Genomic DNA, 13,769 nt, shown 5'->3' with positions numbered 1-13,769 from the left:
GCATTCTTATGGCAGGAACATCTTATAAAAAAAAGAACAGTGAAATTTGTGAACCCCATAAACATTTTATAAAGATTTTTGTTCCCTGCAACCCCCTATTTTACATGGTTATGTAAGATCATAAAGACCTATTAGTAATAATATTATGAAAATAGTACTCTATGTACTCTACCAGAGGGACAGAGCTAGAAGTACAAATATACGAGGGAGATGCAAGGTAGACAATATTAATAATTTGGTAAGAAACAGAAGAAAATATGAAGAATATGAAGAATCTTAAAAATGGAGCCTCAATATAAATATATCAAAGACAGAGTATCTTAAAATAGGGGATGATAAAGAAGATCCAGATTTAGAAATTATAACCACAAAAACATGTAAAGAATATAAATATCTCGGATCTATAATATCCAAAGAAGGCACTACCAAAATAGATATCGAAAACAGAACGCAGCAGGGCAAAAAAGCGGTAAACATTATAAGCTCTCTACTACGCTCTAAAGATATAAGACAAAAAACAAAATTGACAATCTATCGTACCTTGGTAGAGCCTATTATGACTTATGGGGTAGCAGTTTGGCAGATCACGAAAAAAGGTAGAAAACGAATAGAAGTAGTAGAAATGGATTATCTAAGGAGAGCGTGTGGTATATCCAAAAAAGATCACATCAGGAATGAAGATATTAGAAGGAGGACAAATACTGTATATTCCAGTGTAGATAGAATTGAAACGAAACAACTAGTGTGGTATGGTCACGTGAAACGAATGAATGAAGATAGATGACCAAAGAAAGCTTTAAATTAAATACCACAACAAAAAAGAAGAAGGGGAGCCTTCAGTTCCCTGGCACATTGAAAGACGGACAGAATCATGTCTATATAAAAAGAAGATGAAAAAGATTTTACAAATGTTCAAAATATCTCGATAAAAACTTATCGAAAAAGTATTAAGAAGCAAATAAGTTTTAGAAAAATTGTATTTAAATAATAGTGCCACAATAATACAAAGATAAATTATTAGCCACTGAGATGGATTTTTGGAGAAGGTCAGCAAGAAGATCTAGACTAGAACACATAAGAAACGACGACCTTAGGCAACAAATGGAAGTAGAAAGAACAATCATAGATAACATCGAAAGACAACAGCTAGTTTGGTACGGACACGTAAGACGAATGGACGAAAGGAGAATCCCCAAAAAAGTGTTAGAATGGACCCCTACAGAAAAACGAAAACGAGGAAGATCAAAAACTACAAGGATAAAGGGCATCTCCAACGCGATATCGGAAAGAAACTTAAGAGAAGAAGACTGCCACAATAGAAAGGAGTGGCGATTAGGAACGGAAAGGCGTAGAACGCTATGAAACCGATATAATATATACACCACAATAATAATTTAATTGCAACGTACACAAATATTTGGGGGGGTTTAAGGGAAACAAACCCCCATAAATTTTTTATGGAGTGCACAAATGTCATTCCTGACATAAGAATGCCAGTGCATGTTGTGCTGCCATGTTGTGGTAGCACAACAAGATGTTCCTACCATAAAAATGCCAAATGTCCATTATCAATAAAAAATTTATTGTGAAAAATCGAGTTTCATTTTGTAACTTCAAAGGGTTGTAACACTTTTAAGGTGCACATTTGTACTAAGGTAAATAAGTTAGGTTCAATCGAACTATTTTTTGTCCCAGAATATGTGATTTAATTTATGTTCTGCAGATTTTTTATGGAAAAATTACACCGCAAAATAGAGTTAATTTAGACGAGTCCTTAGGCCCCGTTCACATGACAGGAGCTTAACGCACGTTTTGATAACGCACGATTACAACTACACACATTTTACATACATTTTACAACATAATTGTAATCGGCCGTTATCAAAAAGCGCGGTATGTACTTGTCATTTGAACGGAACGATTTGCAAGCGTGATAAATTCCTTGATAACTTCTGTTGTTTTGTTCATACTTTGCTATCGTAAATCACTAAGAATGTTAAATATTCTATCATGACTGTTCTTACACCTTAGTTTATCACATTATGACGCATTAGTCACTCAGAAAACAAAACACAATTTGATGATTACAAACACCTGACTAACTACAATAACTATTTTGTAAACAACTATTTTATTGCCATTGAAATGAAATAATCAAAATATTATACTGAAATATTTTCTGTATATATACCAAGTACATATTTTGAAGAAATAATTTTAATGGAATTTACGAAATATCCATAAGGTACTTCTTTGCCGTAGTACAAAATAGCTGACAAGGTTTTTTAATTTTGTGAAAAATTTGGTCGTGATTTGGGCTCAATTCAAATTCACATTCAGAATCAACGTACCCTTATTTACTCCAGGGAAATATGCAAAAAAAATACCCCATGTTCGGGACACTGAACTATTCAAATATCTGATAACTTTTTTAATTATTATAGACCTATAGGAAGAAAACTTTGAAGTTTTCTGGCTGGAGTTCGGCGCCGTCTTATAATTATTAACCATTTAGTACAAAAAACGCGATTTTTTGGATATTTTGCACCCCATTAAAATGCCAAATAGTTAACATAAAATTACAAAATTTTATTTTTGAGAACATTGGGAATGTTGATTTTTGAAAGGTAAAAAGTCAATTTGTTGTTTCAAAAACTACAAAAAAGTGAAAATCGTTATTTATTAATAACTTTTATTAAAACCAACGTAAAACTTTGGTAAAACGGGATAATTCCGGAAGGTTGGCTGTATACCATCTAGTTAAATAAATTTAACGTTAAGTAAAACACCCCTGGTGTAGTTGGTATATTTTAATAAACATTTAAAATTTTTAAAAATCCAAAAGTTTTACTCCAAACTGTTTTCGGACTTATCAATCCATCATCAGTGAACTCCCTGTCCTTGCAAAATAGCCACAATTCCAAACACTGGTTAAGTTATATGTTACAACTACATAGTAAAAAGTATAAAATAGTTTGGCTTAAAGTCGATGCCAATGGATTACTTCCAGCAACATGATGCTCTACTGCTTTACGTTAAAATATTTTTTGTTATTATCAATGAAGACCTAATAACAAAAAATATTTTAACGTGAAGCAGTAGAGCATAGTATTGCTGGAAGTAATCCATTGGCATCCACTTTAAGCCAAACTATTTTATACGTTTTACTATGTAGTTGGAACATATAACTTAACCAGTGTTTGGCATTGTGCCTTTTTTCAAGGACAGGGAGTTCACTGATGATGGACTGATAAGTCCGAAAACGTTTTGAACGTAATCCTTTTGGATTTTTAAAAATTTTAAATATTTATTAAAGTATACCAACTACACCAGGGAGTGTTTTACTTCACATTAAATTTATAAAACTTTGGTGTTTCACCCAAAGTTGGGTATTGGGGTACTTAACAAACCCTCAAAATTTGAAACCCATTGGTTAATTAGTTTGAAAGTTATCCTTTTTTTAACCGAGAGACCATTCTTTTGCAATAACATACCACGGAAAATAACGAAGATATGGCAATTCTGCGTATGCCAAATGAAAGTAGATGATCTATTATACCGTTTATACTAGCAAAAGAGTTATTTTCTACCTTAAAATCTTGAACATGGAAAATATGTAGAAGAGAACAAAAAATTGGAAAATGTAATGAAGATTGAGTGATATGAAAAAAAAAATTAGGTACTAAAAATAAAAGAAAAAATTGATTAAATAGTAAATAATACAATTTTAAAATTACCAAAACATTTTACACTTTTCACAAAAATACAAAGCAAATAGCTGTTTTCTAAAATATCTTCAAATTTAGAAATTTCTCCAATAAAAATTTAAGTTTTCAGTCCCACAAATACAAAAGAGTTATTTTCTGCATTAAAATTTTGAACTTGAGTAATAGAAGAGAACAAGAAATTGGAAAATGTAATGATTAAAAGTGATATTAAAGAAACAACTAGGTAATAAAAATAAAAGAAAAAATTGATTAAACAAAAAATAATAGCATTTTAAAATTACCAAAACATTTTACACGTTTCAAAAATACAAAGTAACATAGCTGTTTTCTAATATTTCCAAATATTGAATTTTGAAATTTCTCCTAAAAAAATTTGAGTCAAAATTTAAAGGTACTTACTGATTGATAAAACACATGTAAGAGGTTTTGGAATGTTATATCCCATTACAATCTATATTTAACAGCAAGATATATATCTAGAAATAAACTGCTCGTCAAAAGTTAGGGATATAGAAAATTCTGCTGAATTTTATAGTAGATTTTTTCATGAACAGATTAACGGATTCCGCTAATTTTTTTATTATTTTAGACTATTCTTTAGTATTTACACAGTTATGCAAAGGTTTACTCAATTTTTTTTTGTACATATACCGGGTGGAAGAAAAGAAATGTTTTTCTTATGTTAAGTTTGAGACACCCTGTGGGAAGGACTAGGTACAAATGGGAGTATATATCGAAGTCGTATTGTAGTCTTATGTTTTGTGAACATTTTGTTTTTTGAATGTCCCTGATATCTTTAGAAATAAATAAAATAGACGGTTTTGTAATTTAACATGTGTTTTAACCGAAACAAAAGTTTGAGACACCTTGTAGGGAGAAAAATGCACAAAGGTGAATACCTCGATATTTTGTTGTAGTCTCATATTTTGTGAATATTTTATTTTTTAATTTCTCTGATATTTTTAATAATAAAGAAACTAGACGACATTACTCTTTAATATGTGTTTTAACTGACGACATGCGTCACATCACACATGTGAAACATAGAAAAACATATTAAAGAGTAATACCGTCTAGTTTCTTTGTTATTAAAGATATCAGAGAAATTAAAAAAATAAAATATTCAAAAAATATGAGACTACAACATAATATCGGGGTATACTCACCTTTATGCCTTTTTCTCCCTACAAGGTGTCTCAAACTTTTGTTTCGGTTAAAACACATGTTAAGTTACAAAACCGTCTATTTTTTTGTTTCTAGAGATATCAGGGACATCCAAACAACTGCATGTTCACAAAACATAAGACCACAATATTATTCTGATGTATACTCACATTTGTACCTCGTTCTCCCTACAGGGTGTCTCAAACTTAACACAAGAAAACATATTTTTTTCTTCCACCCGGTATAAGTACAAAAAATAAGTTTGAGTAAACCTTTGCACAACTGTGTAAATACTAAAGAAAAGGCTAAAATAAAAAAAATAGCGGAATCCGTCTAAAAAATCAACTATGAAACTCAGCAGAATTTTCTATATCCCTAACTTTTGACGAGCAGTTTATATTATTTGTAAAGTCTTGTCTTCTCAGTCAGTCAAAAACCAACCACAGGAGATTTCATGCCAGACTTCACTAGAAGTTGTCAACTATGAAAAAAATCCCCTCCTTTTCTTCTCCTTCTTTCCATCACCTTCTTTTTCTTTCGTCCTTCCTTCTAAAGAGAGTCTTCTCAACTCTTCTAAGGTAACTTGCTTTTCTTTCTCCCAGGCTTCTTTTTCAGCTTCAAACTGGCGACGTTGTTCTTCTAACTCTTTCGCTTGAGCTTCCAGAGCCTCTTTGGTGGCTTCGTATTTTCTGGTTAGGTCTGCTTCGGTAACTGTTAATATTTCCTGCTTTTCACGAGCTTTCAAATGGAACCTTTGTTCCATGACAGCTCCGTGCGTTTTCAACTTCAGACCATGTTCTAGTTTTTCATCTTCCATTTGAGCCAATGGATGTTTAGTTATTGGTTTACCGTCTACATAAAGGCCTGTTAATTTGCAACATTTATAATTTTCATAGTGAACATTATGCGTGACATCTTTAAAGTCTTCGAAATGTGTGCATATTACCATGTTTCTCAGAGACATGAAATCACAGTGGTCTAAATTTTCTACTTCTGCGATACCCCAGGGGTACTTACGTCCTCTAACTTCCTTGCCATCTACTTCTACTACAGTACTTGCTCCTACGACTGCAAATGGTACTCTATCTTTGAGCGATTTGTTTTGATTTTGTTCTTCCTCTTCCTCTGAAGTGTCTGGAAATTCATATATTTTAATTTTATTTTGAGCAATCTCATTCAAAATTTGTTTTTTAAAGAGAACACACTCATCTGCTGTTAACGTGTCTCCTTTCGCTATAACTGGAATTATATTAACTTTAGTGCATAGTCTTTTCATGAATTCTATATCTAAAGGTTTTAATCCATGACCCGAGGGTTGAATAAAATACAAGCAGCAATGAACACGTGGATCTGGCATGGTTTTTTTGGTAACCCCCATTTCTGAGCTAAAATAATCTTCGTATTTACTTTCTATAAATTCAATTATAGGTGTCCAACAATTACTGTTATCGACAGCGTCACCAAATCCTGGAGTGTCTACTACTGTAAGCAAGAGATTAACACCATTCTCTTTCAATAGTACTTTTGTTGTTTCCACAACCACTGTTTTTTTCACTCTTTGAGAAGGTCCGGGATAATCTGATGCATTATAGATTTCAGTTAAAAACATTGAGTTAACTAATGTTGATTTTCCCAGGCCTGATTCACCAACGACCATTAAAGTAAATTCAAATCCTTTGTTGACAGCTTTTCGTAATACTTGTTTAGGAATATTATCAAGACCTACAAACCCATCTAATTCCATATGCTTTGGACGTTCTACAATGATTTCTTGAATGGACTCTAGGCTTGTGTTATCTCTATTAGAATCAGGTGATGTTGTTTCTAAAGACATATCTATTGGTTTTTGTTGGAAAAAGACACTTAACTACGTCCTTCAAGCTAGTATTATTAATTAGTAACCACTTAGGTCGCGCACTATCGAAACAGTCTCGTCGATTTGATGGCTGGTTTCTTCTTTCTCCAACTACCAATTTTACTGGTGGTGAGTAGTGTTTATCTGGTTAGCCACGCCCGAAGTTTTGGTCATTCAGAGCTGAAAAAATCAATGAATTACTTATCTGAATATAAACAGAAAAAATAGTCATAACAGACAAAGAGATTAATTTTTTAATGAGAAATAAGCTACAATTTTACTAAAAAAAAGATTTTATTAATGTTTCGACGTCCAAATCGGATTCTGTTGTCAAAATACAAAAAATATTAATGAATTAAACAAAAATGTTGTTGCTTAGCAAAAAATTCTTCTAATAATTTATTTAATCTGACTCATTTATATCAGAAATTTAGACATATATTATACATTTTAAAGCAGAAAGAAAACTTTAAAATGATATTGCCAATATTTATGAGTTGCATTCCTGGGACGACTTTACTGAAAGATAGTTCATTCGATTACATGAAATCAACCCCAACTCAAGAATATCCGTCACAAAAAAAAATAAAATAAAAATAAAATATTTAAAAATGATTTAACATATTATCAAAGAAAAAGAAAATTAATGACACCTCATTACAGTAAGACACCACATTTTTATGGAGTACCGAAAATTCACAAAGCAAATATTCCACTTAGACCCATTTGTAGTACCATCAATTCTCTTTGTAGTGAACTATCAAAATGTTTATTAAACATTATAAAACCATTCTAATAATAATGACACATTTATAAAAAATACAGAACATTTTTTAAACAAATTATCAAAAATATTGAATTTAATCCAAATAATATTTTAGTAAGTTTTGACATAAACAGTTTATTTACAAATGTGCCATTAGACAAAACTTTAAACATAATCAAAACGAAATTAGAGAAAAGTAATACATTGACAACTAAGACAAGACTAAATGTATCGGCTATAATGGAGTTATTGACATTATGTAGTAATAATACCTATTTTTAACTAAATAATGAATTCTATAAACAAAATTTTGGTCTAGCAATGTGTCTCTTCTTTATCTCTATTATTGGCTAATATATTTATGAAGGATTTCTAAACTAATATCATTTCTAAACAAAATTTAAAACCCACAGTATGGTGGAGACATGTAGATGTATATGTTTTCAATATGGCCTCATAGATCAGAATTGTTGGATACATTCCTAAATATGATAAACGATCAAGAAGAGACAATAAAATTTACAATGGAAAATAAATATAATAACACCCTGCCTTTCCTCGATGTTTTAGTCTCAAAGAAGGATACTGGATATGAGACTCAAGTGTATAGAAAACCAACACATACCAACAGATATCTCAATTACAAATCAAATCACATCAACGTTAAAAAGGGAATCATTAAGTTCTTATATGATAGAGCAAAATTACTTGTTCTAACGAAAATTCATTCTTAGAAGAAAAACAATTGTTAACATATTAGTCCAGGGCGCATCTATTTTAAGATGGACGTTGAGAGGTGACTCAAATTTTTTTGCAGAAATTGCTTGAAAATAAATCAAATAATAATATTTGAGTTATCCTCCCTCTCAAAAAGGTCCGGAACGTTGTTTAAATAATCAAAATGTCAAAAATTGAAGGAAAAATTCGATTTTTTTCTTCGTTTTTTGATTATAACTTTAAAAGTATTCATTTCCGAGAAAAGTTGTACTGACATAAAAGTTGCGTAATTAAATTTCCTACAACATAGAATTAGTTAAAAATTAAAAAAATAGTCACCCTAGTTGCAAAATAGCAATAATTGTGAAAAAACCATACAAAAACAAGTATTCGCATTTTACGTTTTTCAACCATTTATGCTACACTTAGGACCTTTATATTTCACCCTGAAAAACTTTATGATACAGTAAAACAATACTTTAAATTTCATTAAGATCGGTTCAAAAGATTTTGCAAAATAAATTTTGCAATCCAGCTTTCGTAAAAAAAATTCATTTTTTCAAAATGTTACAGGACTGAAAATAAAGCAGATAGCAAGTTGAAATTTTTTTTGCTTATAGAAGTGTACTGTACCTTTTATTTGCAATTTTCAAAATTAAAATCGATTAATAACCACGGCGTCAGAAAGTTTTTGAAATAAACAATAATTTTTGGTGCTACGCGCAGGACAGCGGTGTTCGATTCACACAAGTTGATTTCCACCAAAATTTCTTCCAATCATTATCTAATATATTATTATCTTACTCTATATTTTGATGTATTTTAATATTTTAATTCCACAAAAATCAAACTAATTTTATTATTGTTTGTGAAATATTGTTTAAACAATTGCATATGTTTAAAAATAATAAACTTTTATTATTTAAGTTAAAATATATGAACAAAGAAAGTTTTTGCTAATAAAAGTGTTATTTTAAAAGATAGAGTATGTGTTTTTATTTTGCAATAAACAAATTTATTTATTTATATCGAAATGTAATAAAAATTAAAATGTATCAATCATTGTAAAAGGTCATTGGAATGCCCAATCAGAGCAAACTATCCGCTGTCCTGCGCGTAGCACCAATAATTAATGTTTATTTAAAAAAATTCCTGACGCCGTGGTGTTAATCGATTTTAATTTTGTAAAATTGAAAATGACAGGTACAGTACACTTCTATACGCAAAAAAATTTTCAACTTGCTATCTGCTTTATTTTCAGTCCTGTAACATTTTGAAAAAATGAATTTTTTTTACGAAAGCTGGATTGCAAAATTTATTTTGCAAAATCTTTTGAACCGATCTTAATGAAATTTAAAGTATTGTTTTACTGTATCATAAAGTTTTTCAGGGTGAAATATGAAGGTCCTAAGTGTAGCATAAATGGTTGAAAAACGTAAAATGCGAATACTTGTTTTTGTATGGTTTTTTCACAATTATTGCTATTTTGCAACAAGGGTGACTATTTTTTAAATTTTTAACCAATTCTATATTGTAGGAAATTTAATTACGCAACTTTTATGTCAGTACAACTTTTCTCGGAAATGAATACTTTTAAAGTTATAATCAAAAAACCAAGAAAAAAATCGAATTTTTACTTAATTTTTTGACATTTTGATTATTTAAACAATGTTCCGGACCTTTTTGAGAGGAAGGATAATTCAAATATTTTTATTTGATTTATTTTCAAGCAATTTCTGCAAAAGAGTCACCTCTCAACGTCCAAATGTACTAATATTTTTACAGATGCGCCCTGGTCTATATGTTTTATTAAAAAATGATTATCCTTTATCGTTTATAAATAAGGAATTGTCAAGATTGGATCGAATCATGTCTAGATCATATCCATACAATTTAACAGACAATAGAGAAGAAAAGAGCTAAGAAGAGAGATGAACACCTGGCGTTTGTAAACCTCAGGAAGGCATACGACATCGTGCCAAGGAAAGAACTGTACAAAGCAATGACAAAAATAGGGATACCGCCTAACCTAACACAAGTAATCAAGAACATATACAGTGGAAATGAAGTAAATATAAAAATCGGAAACAAGGTAGTTGCTAACTTCAAAACAACTAAAGGATTACTACAGGGATGCCCAACGTCACCAACTCTTTTTAAAATATTTTTAGAACACTCACTAACAACTTGGAAGTCAAAATGTAGGGGTATGGGAATACTGAAGAGGGACGACTATCTCTACACATTGTGTTTCGCAGACGATCAGGTGGTTATGTCTCAAGATGAGGAGGATATCAGTTATATGGAAAGAAAACTAAAATAGTAATAGAAAAAGGTGGGCCTGGAAATAAATATAAATAAAACGGAACATTGGACAACATCTGAAGAAGACGTCATAAATTTGGAAATAGAAGAACAAGTAAAAATAAAAGGAAAGAAGAATTTTAAATGTTTGGGTTTTATAATGTTGAAAACGGAACAACAGAAGAAGAGATAAAAAAATATATTGAGACAAACAAGATCTTTTATTAGACAACTCCATAGTGTAATCTAGAATAAGAACTTCAAGGTGAAAAAAAAATGATTTACGAAGTATCACCACATAATGTTGTTCTGAAGCTATTTTCTTGTGGCATTTTTATAATGAACTATTTTTAATGGGAAATAAGCCACAATTTTACCAAAAAATTAATTTATTAACGTTTCGACGCCCAAGTTGGGTGTCGTTGTCAAAATACAAAATAATAAAACAAACAAAAATGTTGTTGCTTAGTAAAAAATTCTTCTAATAATCTATTAAATCTGACTCATTTATATCGGCAATTCAGGCATGTATTATACATTTTAAAGTAGAAGACTTTAAAATTATATTGCCAATATTGATGAGTTGCGTTCCTGGGACGACTTTACTAAAAGATAGTTCATTCGATTTCATGAAATCAACTCCAACTCAAGAATATCCGCCACAAAAAATCATAGCATGTGATCTGTCTTTAAAAAGACAACCAAATGCAACGATGGCAGTAAAATTCTCGCGCTAGAGATTCCAAAGTAAATCACGAGGGAAAACCAGGAAAAAAACCTCGTGATACTATCCCGACATCGTATTTGGGCTTACATTTAATTTACTCCCAAAAAGTAATACCAAATTCTGACTTTAAGGTATATATGCTATTTTAAATTATAAATAATATTAATAATACATAAATATTATATAAATAATACTAAAATATGAAATATGTATTATATTTATAAAAGATAGTATCACGAGGTTTTTTCCTGGTTTTCCCTCTTGATTTACTTTGGAATCTCTGGCGCGAGAATTTTACTGCCATCGTTGCATTTGGTTGTCTTTTTAAAGACAGATCACATGCTATGATTTTTGTGGCGGATATTCTTGAGTTGGAGTTGATTTCATGTAATCGAATGAAGTATCTTTTAGTAAAGTCATCCCAGGAACGCAACCCATCAATATTGGCAATATCATTTTAAAGTCTTCTACTTTAAAATGTATAATACATGCCTGAATTGCCGATATAAATAAGTCAGATTAAATAAATTATTAGTAGAATTTTTTACTAAGTAACAACATTTTTGTTTATTTAGTATTATTTTGAATTTTGACAACGACACCCGACTTGGGCGTCGAAACATTAATAAATTCATTTTTTTGGTAAAATTGTGGCTTATTTCCCATTTAAAATAGTTCATCATGACATAATATCCCACAGAAATTTGAGTCATAAACAAAAAACCCATCTGGCAATCGAAATGGAATACTGGAGAAGATGCTGTGGTCTGACCAGAAGAGACAGAATACCAAATGAAGAGATAAGGAGAAGAATGCAAGGAGAAAAAGATGCCTTGCAATATATAGAACAGAGAAGACTAAAGTGGTACGGCCACGTACGCAGAGCAGAACACATGGATAAACAAACTTGCAGAATGGAACCCAAGAGGAACAAGAATAAGAGGAAGACCGAGAAAATCTGGAAAAATAAAGTCGACGAAGCCATGTCAACGAACGGATTGCAAGACGGAGAAGGTCGAAAAAAAGTAAAGTTCTGGCTAACGAAAGGAAACTGCATTAGCTGTAGACAACCCTTTATACATATACATATATGAATGTATGAGGCCATGAGAGCCAGAGTGGCCTAACTGATTTTAACATTACTTTACATAATCAAAGAAAATGATCAGAAGCTATCAATGTCTGATTGTTTTAATAATTGTATGTTGACCAATAACGATTCTTGGTCAACGTACAACTACTAAAACAATCGGACATTGTTAACTTCTGATCATTTTCTTTTATTAATATCAAAATCAGTTAAGCCGCTCTGGCTCTCGTGGCCTCATATAGGGTGGAGGGCACTTATGGAATAAAATTATGTCTGTCCTTGTTTTAAAAAATTATAAAAAAAGCTTTATTTTTAATGGAGCACCCTATATAATTTTATATTTTTAAAAGATGCTGAAGAACGTGATTTCAACGAACTATATCATGTATAGTGTATTATGAATAATACATTGTGAAATTTTGAAATCATAATGTATGGAAACCACTTAAATAAATAATAAATAAATTTAAATATACAGGGTGATTCACGCAAGTCTCGCATAGTCCATTATCTTTAATTTTAATTAAACATCTTGTATATTTTTATGTCTTTAAAAGTTGCTAAACAAGCCAATCTCGAAAATATTTATTATGTTAGGGCCTTTTATGAATAATACAAGGTGAGATTTTAAAAGTATGTATAATTTTCGTCAAGATCTTAAATACCTACATAAAATTTTGAAATTAATTATTTATCATATTTTAAATAATGCTAATTTTTAAATTAGCTAAATAAAGTCATTAAATTTTCTGAACTTCTGAGTAAATATATTGGGTTTTGACTTTGACGGCTTTGTATTTAATGGCTTGACGAAATTTATAAATAATAATATGAAAATTTCATCTTGTCATATTTATAATAGACCCTACATAATACACTTTTTTGAGATAAGGTTGATAAGTAGCTTCTAAGAACATAAACATATACAGAGTGATTCATTAAAAATAACGATCATGGACAACGCTGTACTTGCGTGAATCACCTTGCATATTTAGATTTAAGTTTATAAAGGGCCCATTTGAATTTAAAATTTGACGTGCCCCAACATTTTTTATAATTGTCTAAAATAAGGACATAAACAATTTAATTCCAGAAGTGGTTTCCAAACTTTATAATTTTAAAATTTCACCCTATATTATTCATAATACACCCTGCATGATGTAGTTCTTTGAAATCAGTACACCGATCAAATAAAATTAAAATACATGTAAATCAAAATGTAATTCCGTACAAGTTGGAATAAATTTTTTATCACAGTTTAGGTCAAAACAAAAGATATTTTCAAGACAGTATATGATTCATATGAGGCGATAATTGTTTAAATAATTAAAAATGGGTAATTTTTGCTCAAAATTTACTTTTTTAACTGCTGCGGTAATTCATGTTTTTATTAAGGTTTTTACAATTTTTTTCTGCAA

At 30.4% G+C, this 13,769-nt stretch overlaps 2 protein-coding genes across 14 annotated transcripts in view; one reads left to right on the top strand and one right to left on the bottom strand.

The window, feature by feature from the left end:
- Positions 1 to 13,769, top strand: part of LOC114325428 (muscle calcium channel subunit alpha-1) — a 759,065-nt gene that overhangs the window by 618,189 nt on the left and 127,107 nt on the right. The window lies entirely within an intron of this gene.
- On the bottom strand, positions 5,374 to 6,888 carry LOC114325422 (protein peanut-like). Its single transcript, XM_028273496.2, has one exon. The coding sequence runs from the start codon at positions 6,724 to 6,726 to the stop codon at positions 5,374 to 5,376; it is 1,353 nt and encodes a 450-aa protein (XP_028129297.1). The 5' UTR covers positions 6,727 to 6,888.

The sequence above is a fragment of the Diabrotica virgifera genome, chromosome 10 (assembly GCF_917563875.1).
Source record: "Diabrotica virgifera virgifera chromosome 10, PGI_DIABVI_V3a".
Classification (NCBI taxonomy): Eukaryota; Metazoa; Arthropoda; class Insecta; order Coleoptera; family Chrysomelidae; genus Diabrotica; species Diabrotica virgifera.
The sequence above is the reverse complement of the archived record's forward strand: the minus strand, read 5'-3'. Positions and strand labels throughout refer to the sequence as shown.

Excerpts from the sequence above, each read along its gene's own strand:
- LOC114325422 (XM_028273496.2), bottom strand. The coding sequence starts at position 6,726 with ATGTCTTTAGAAACAACATCACCTGATTCTAATAGAGATAACACAAGC.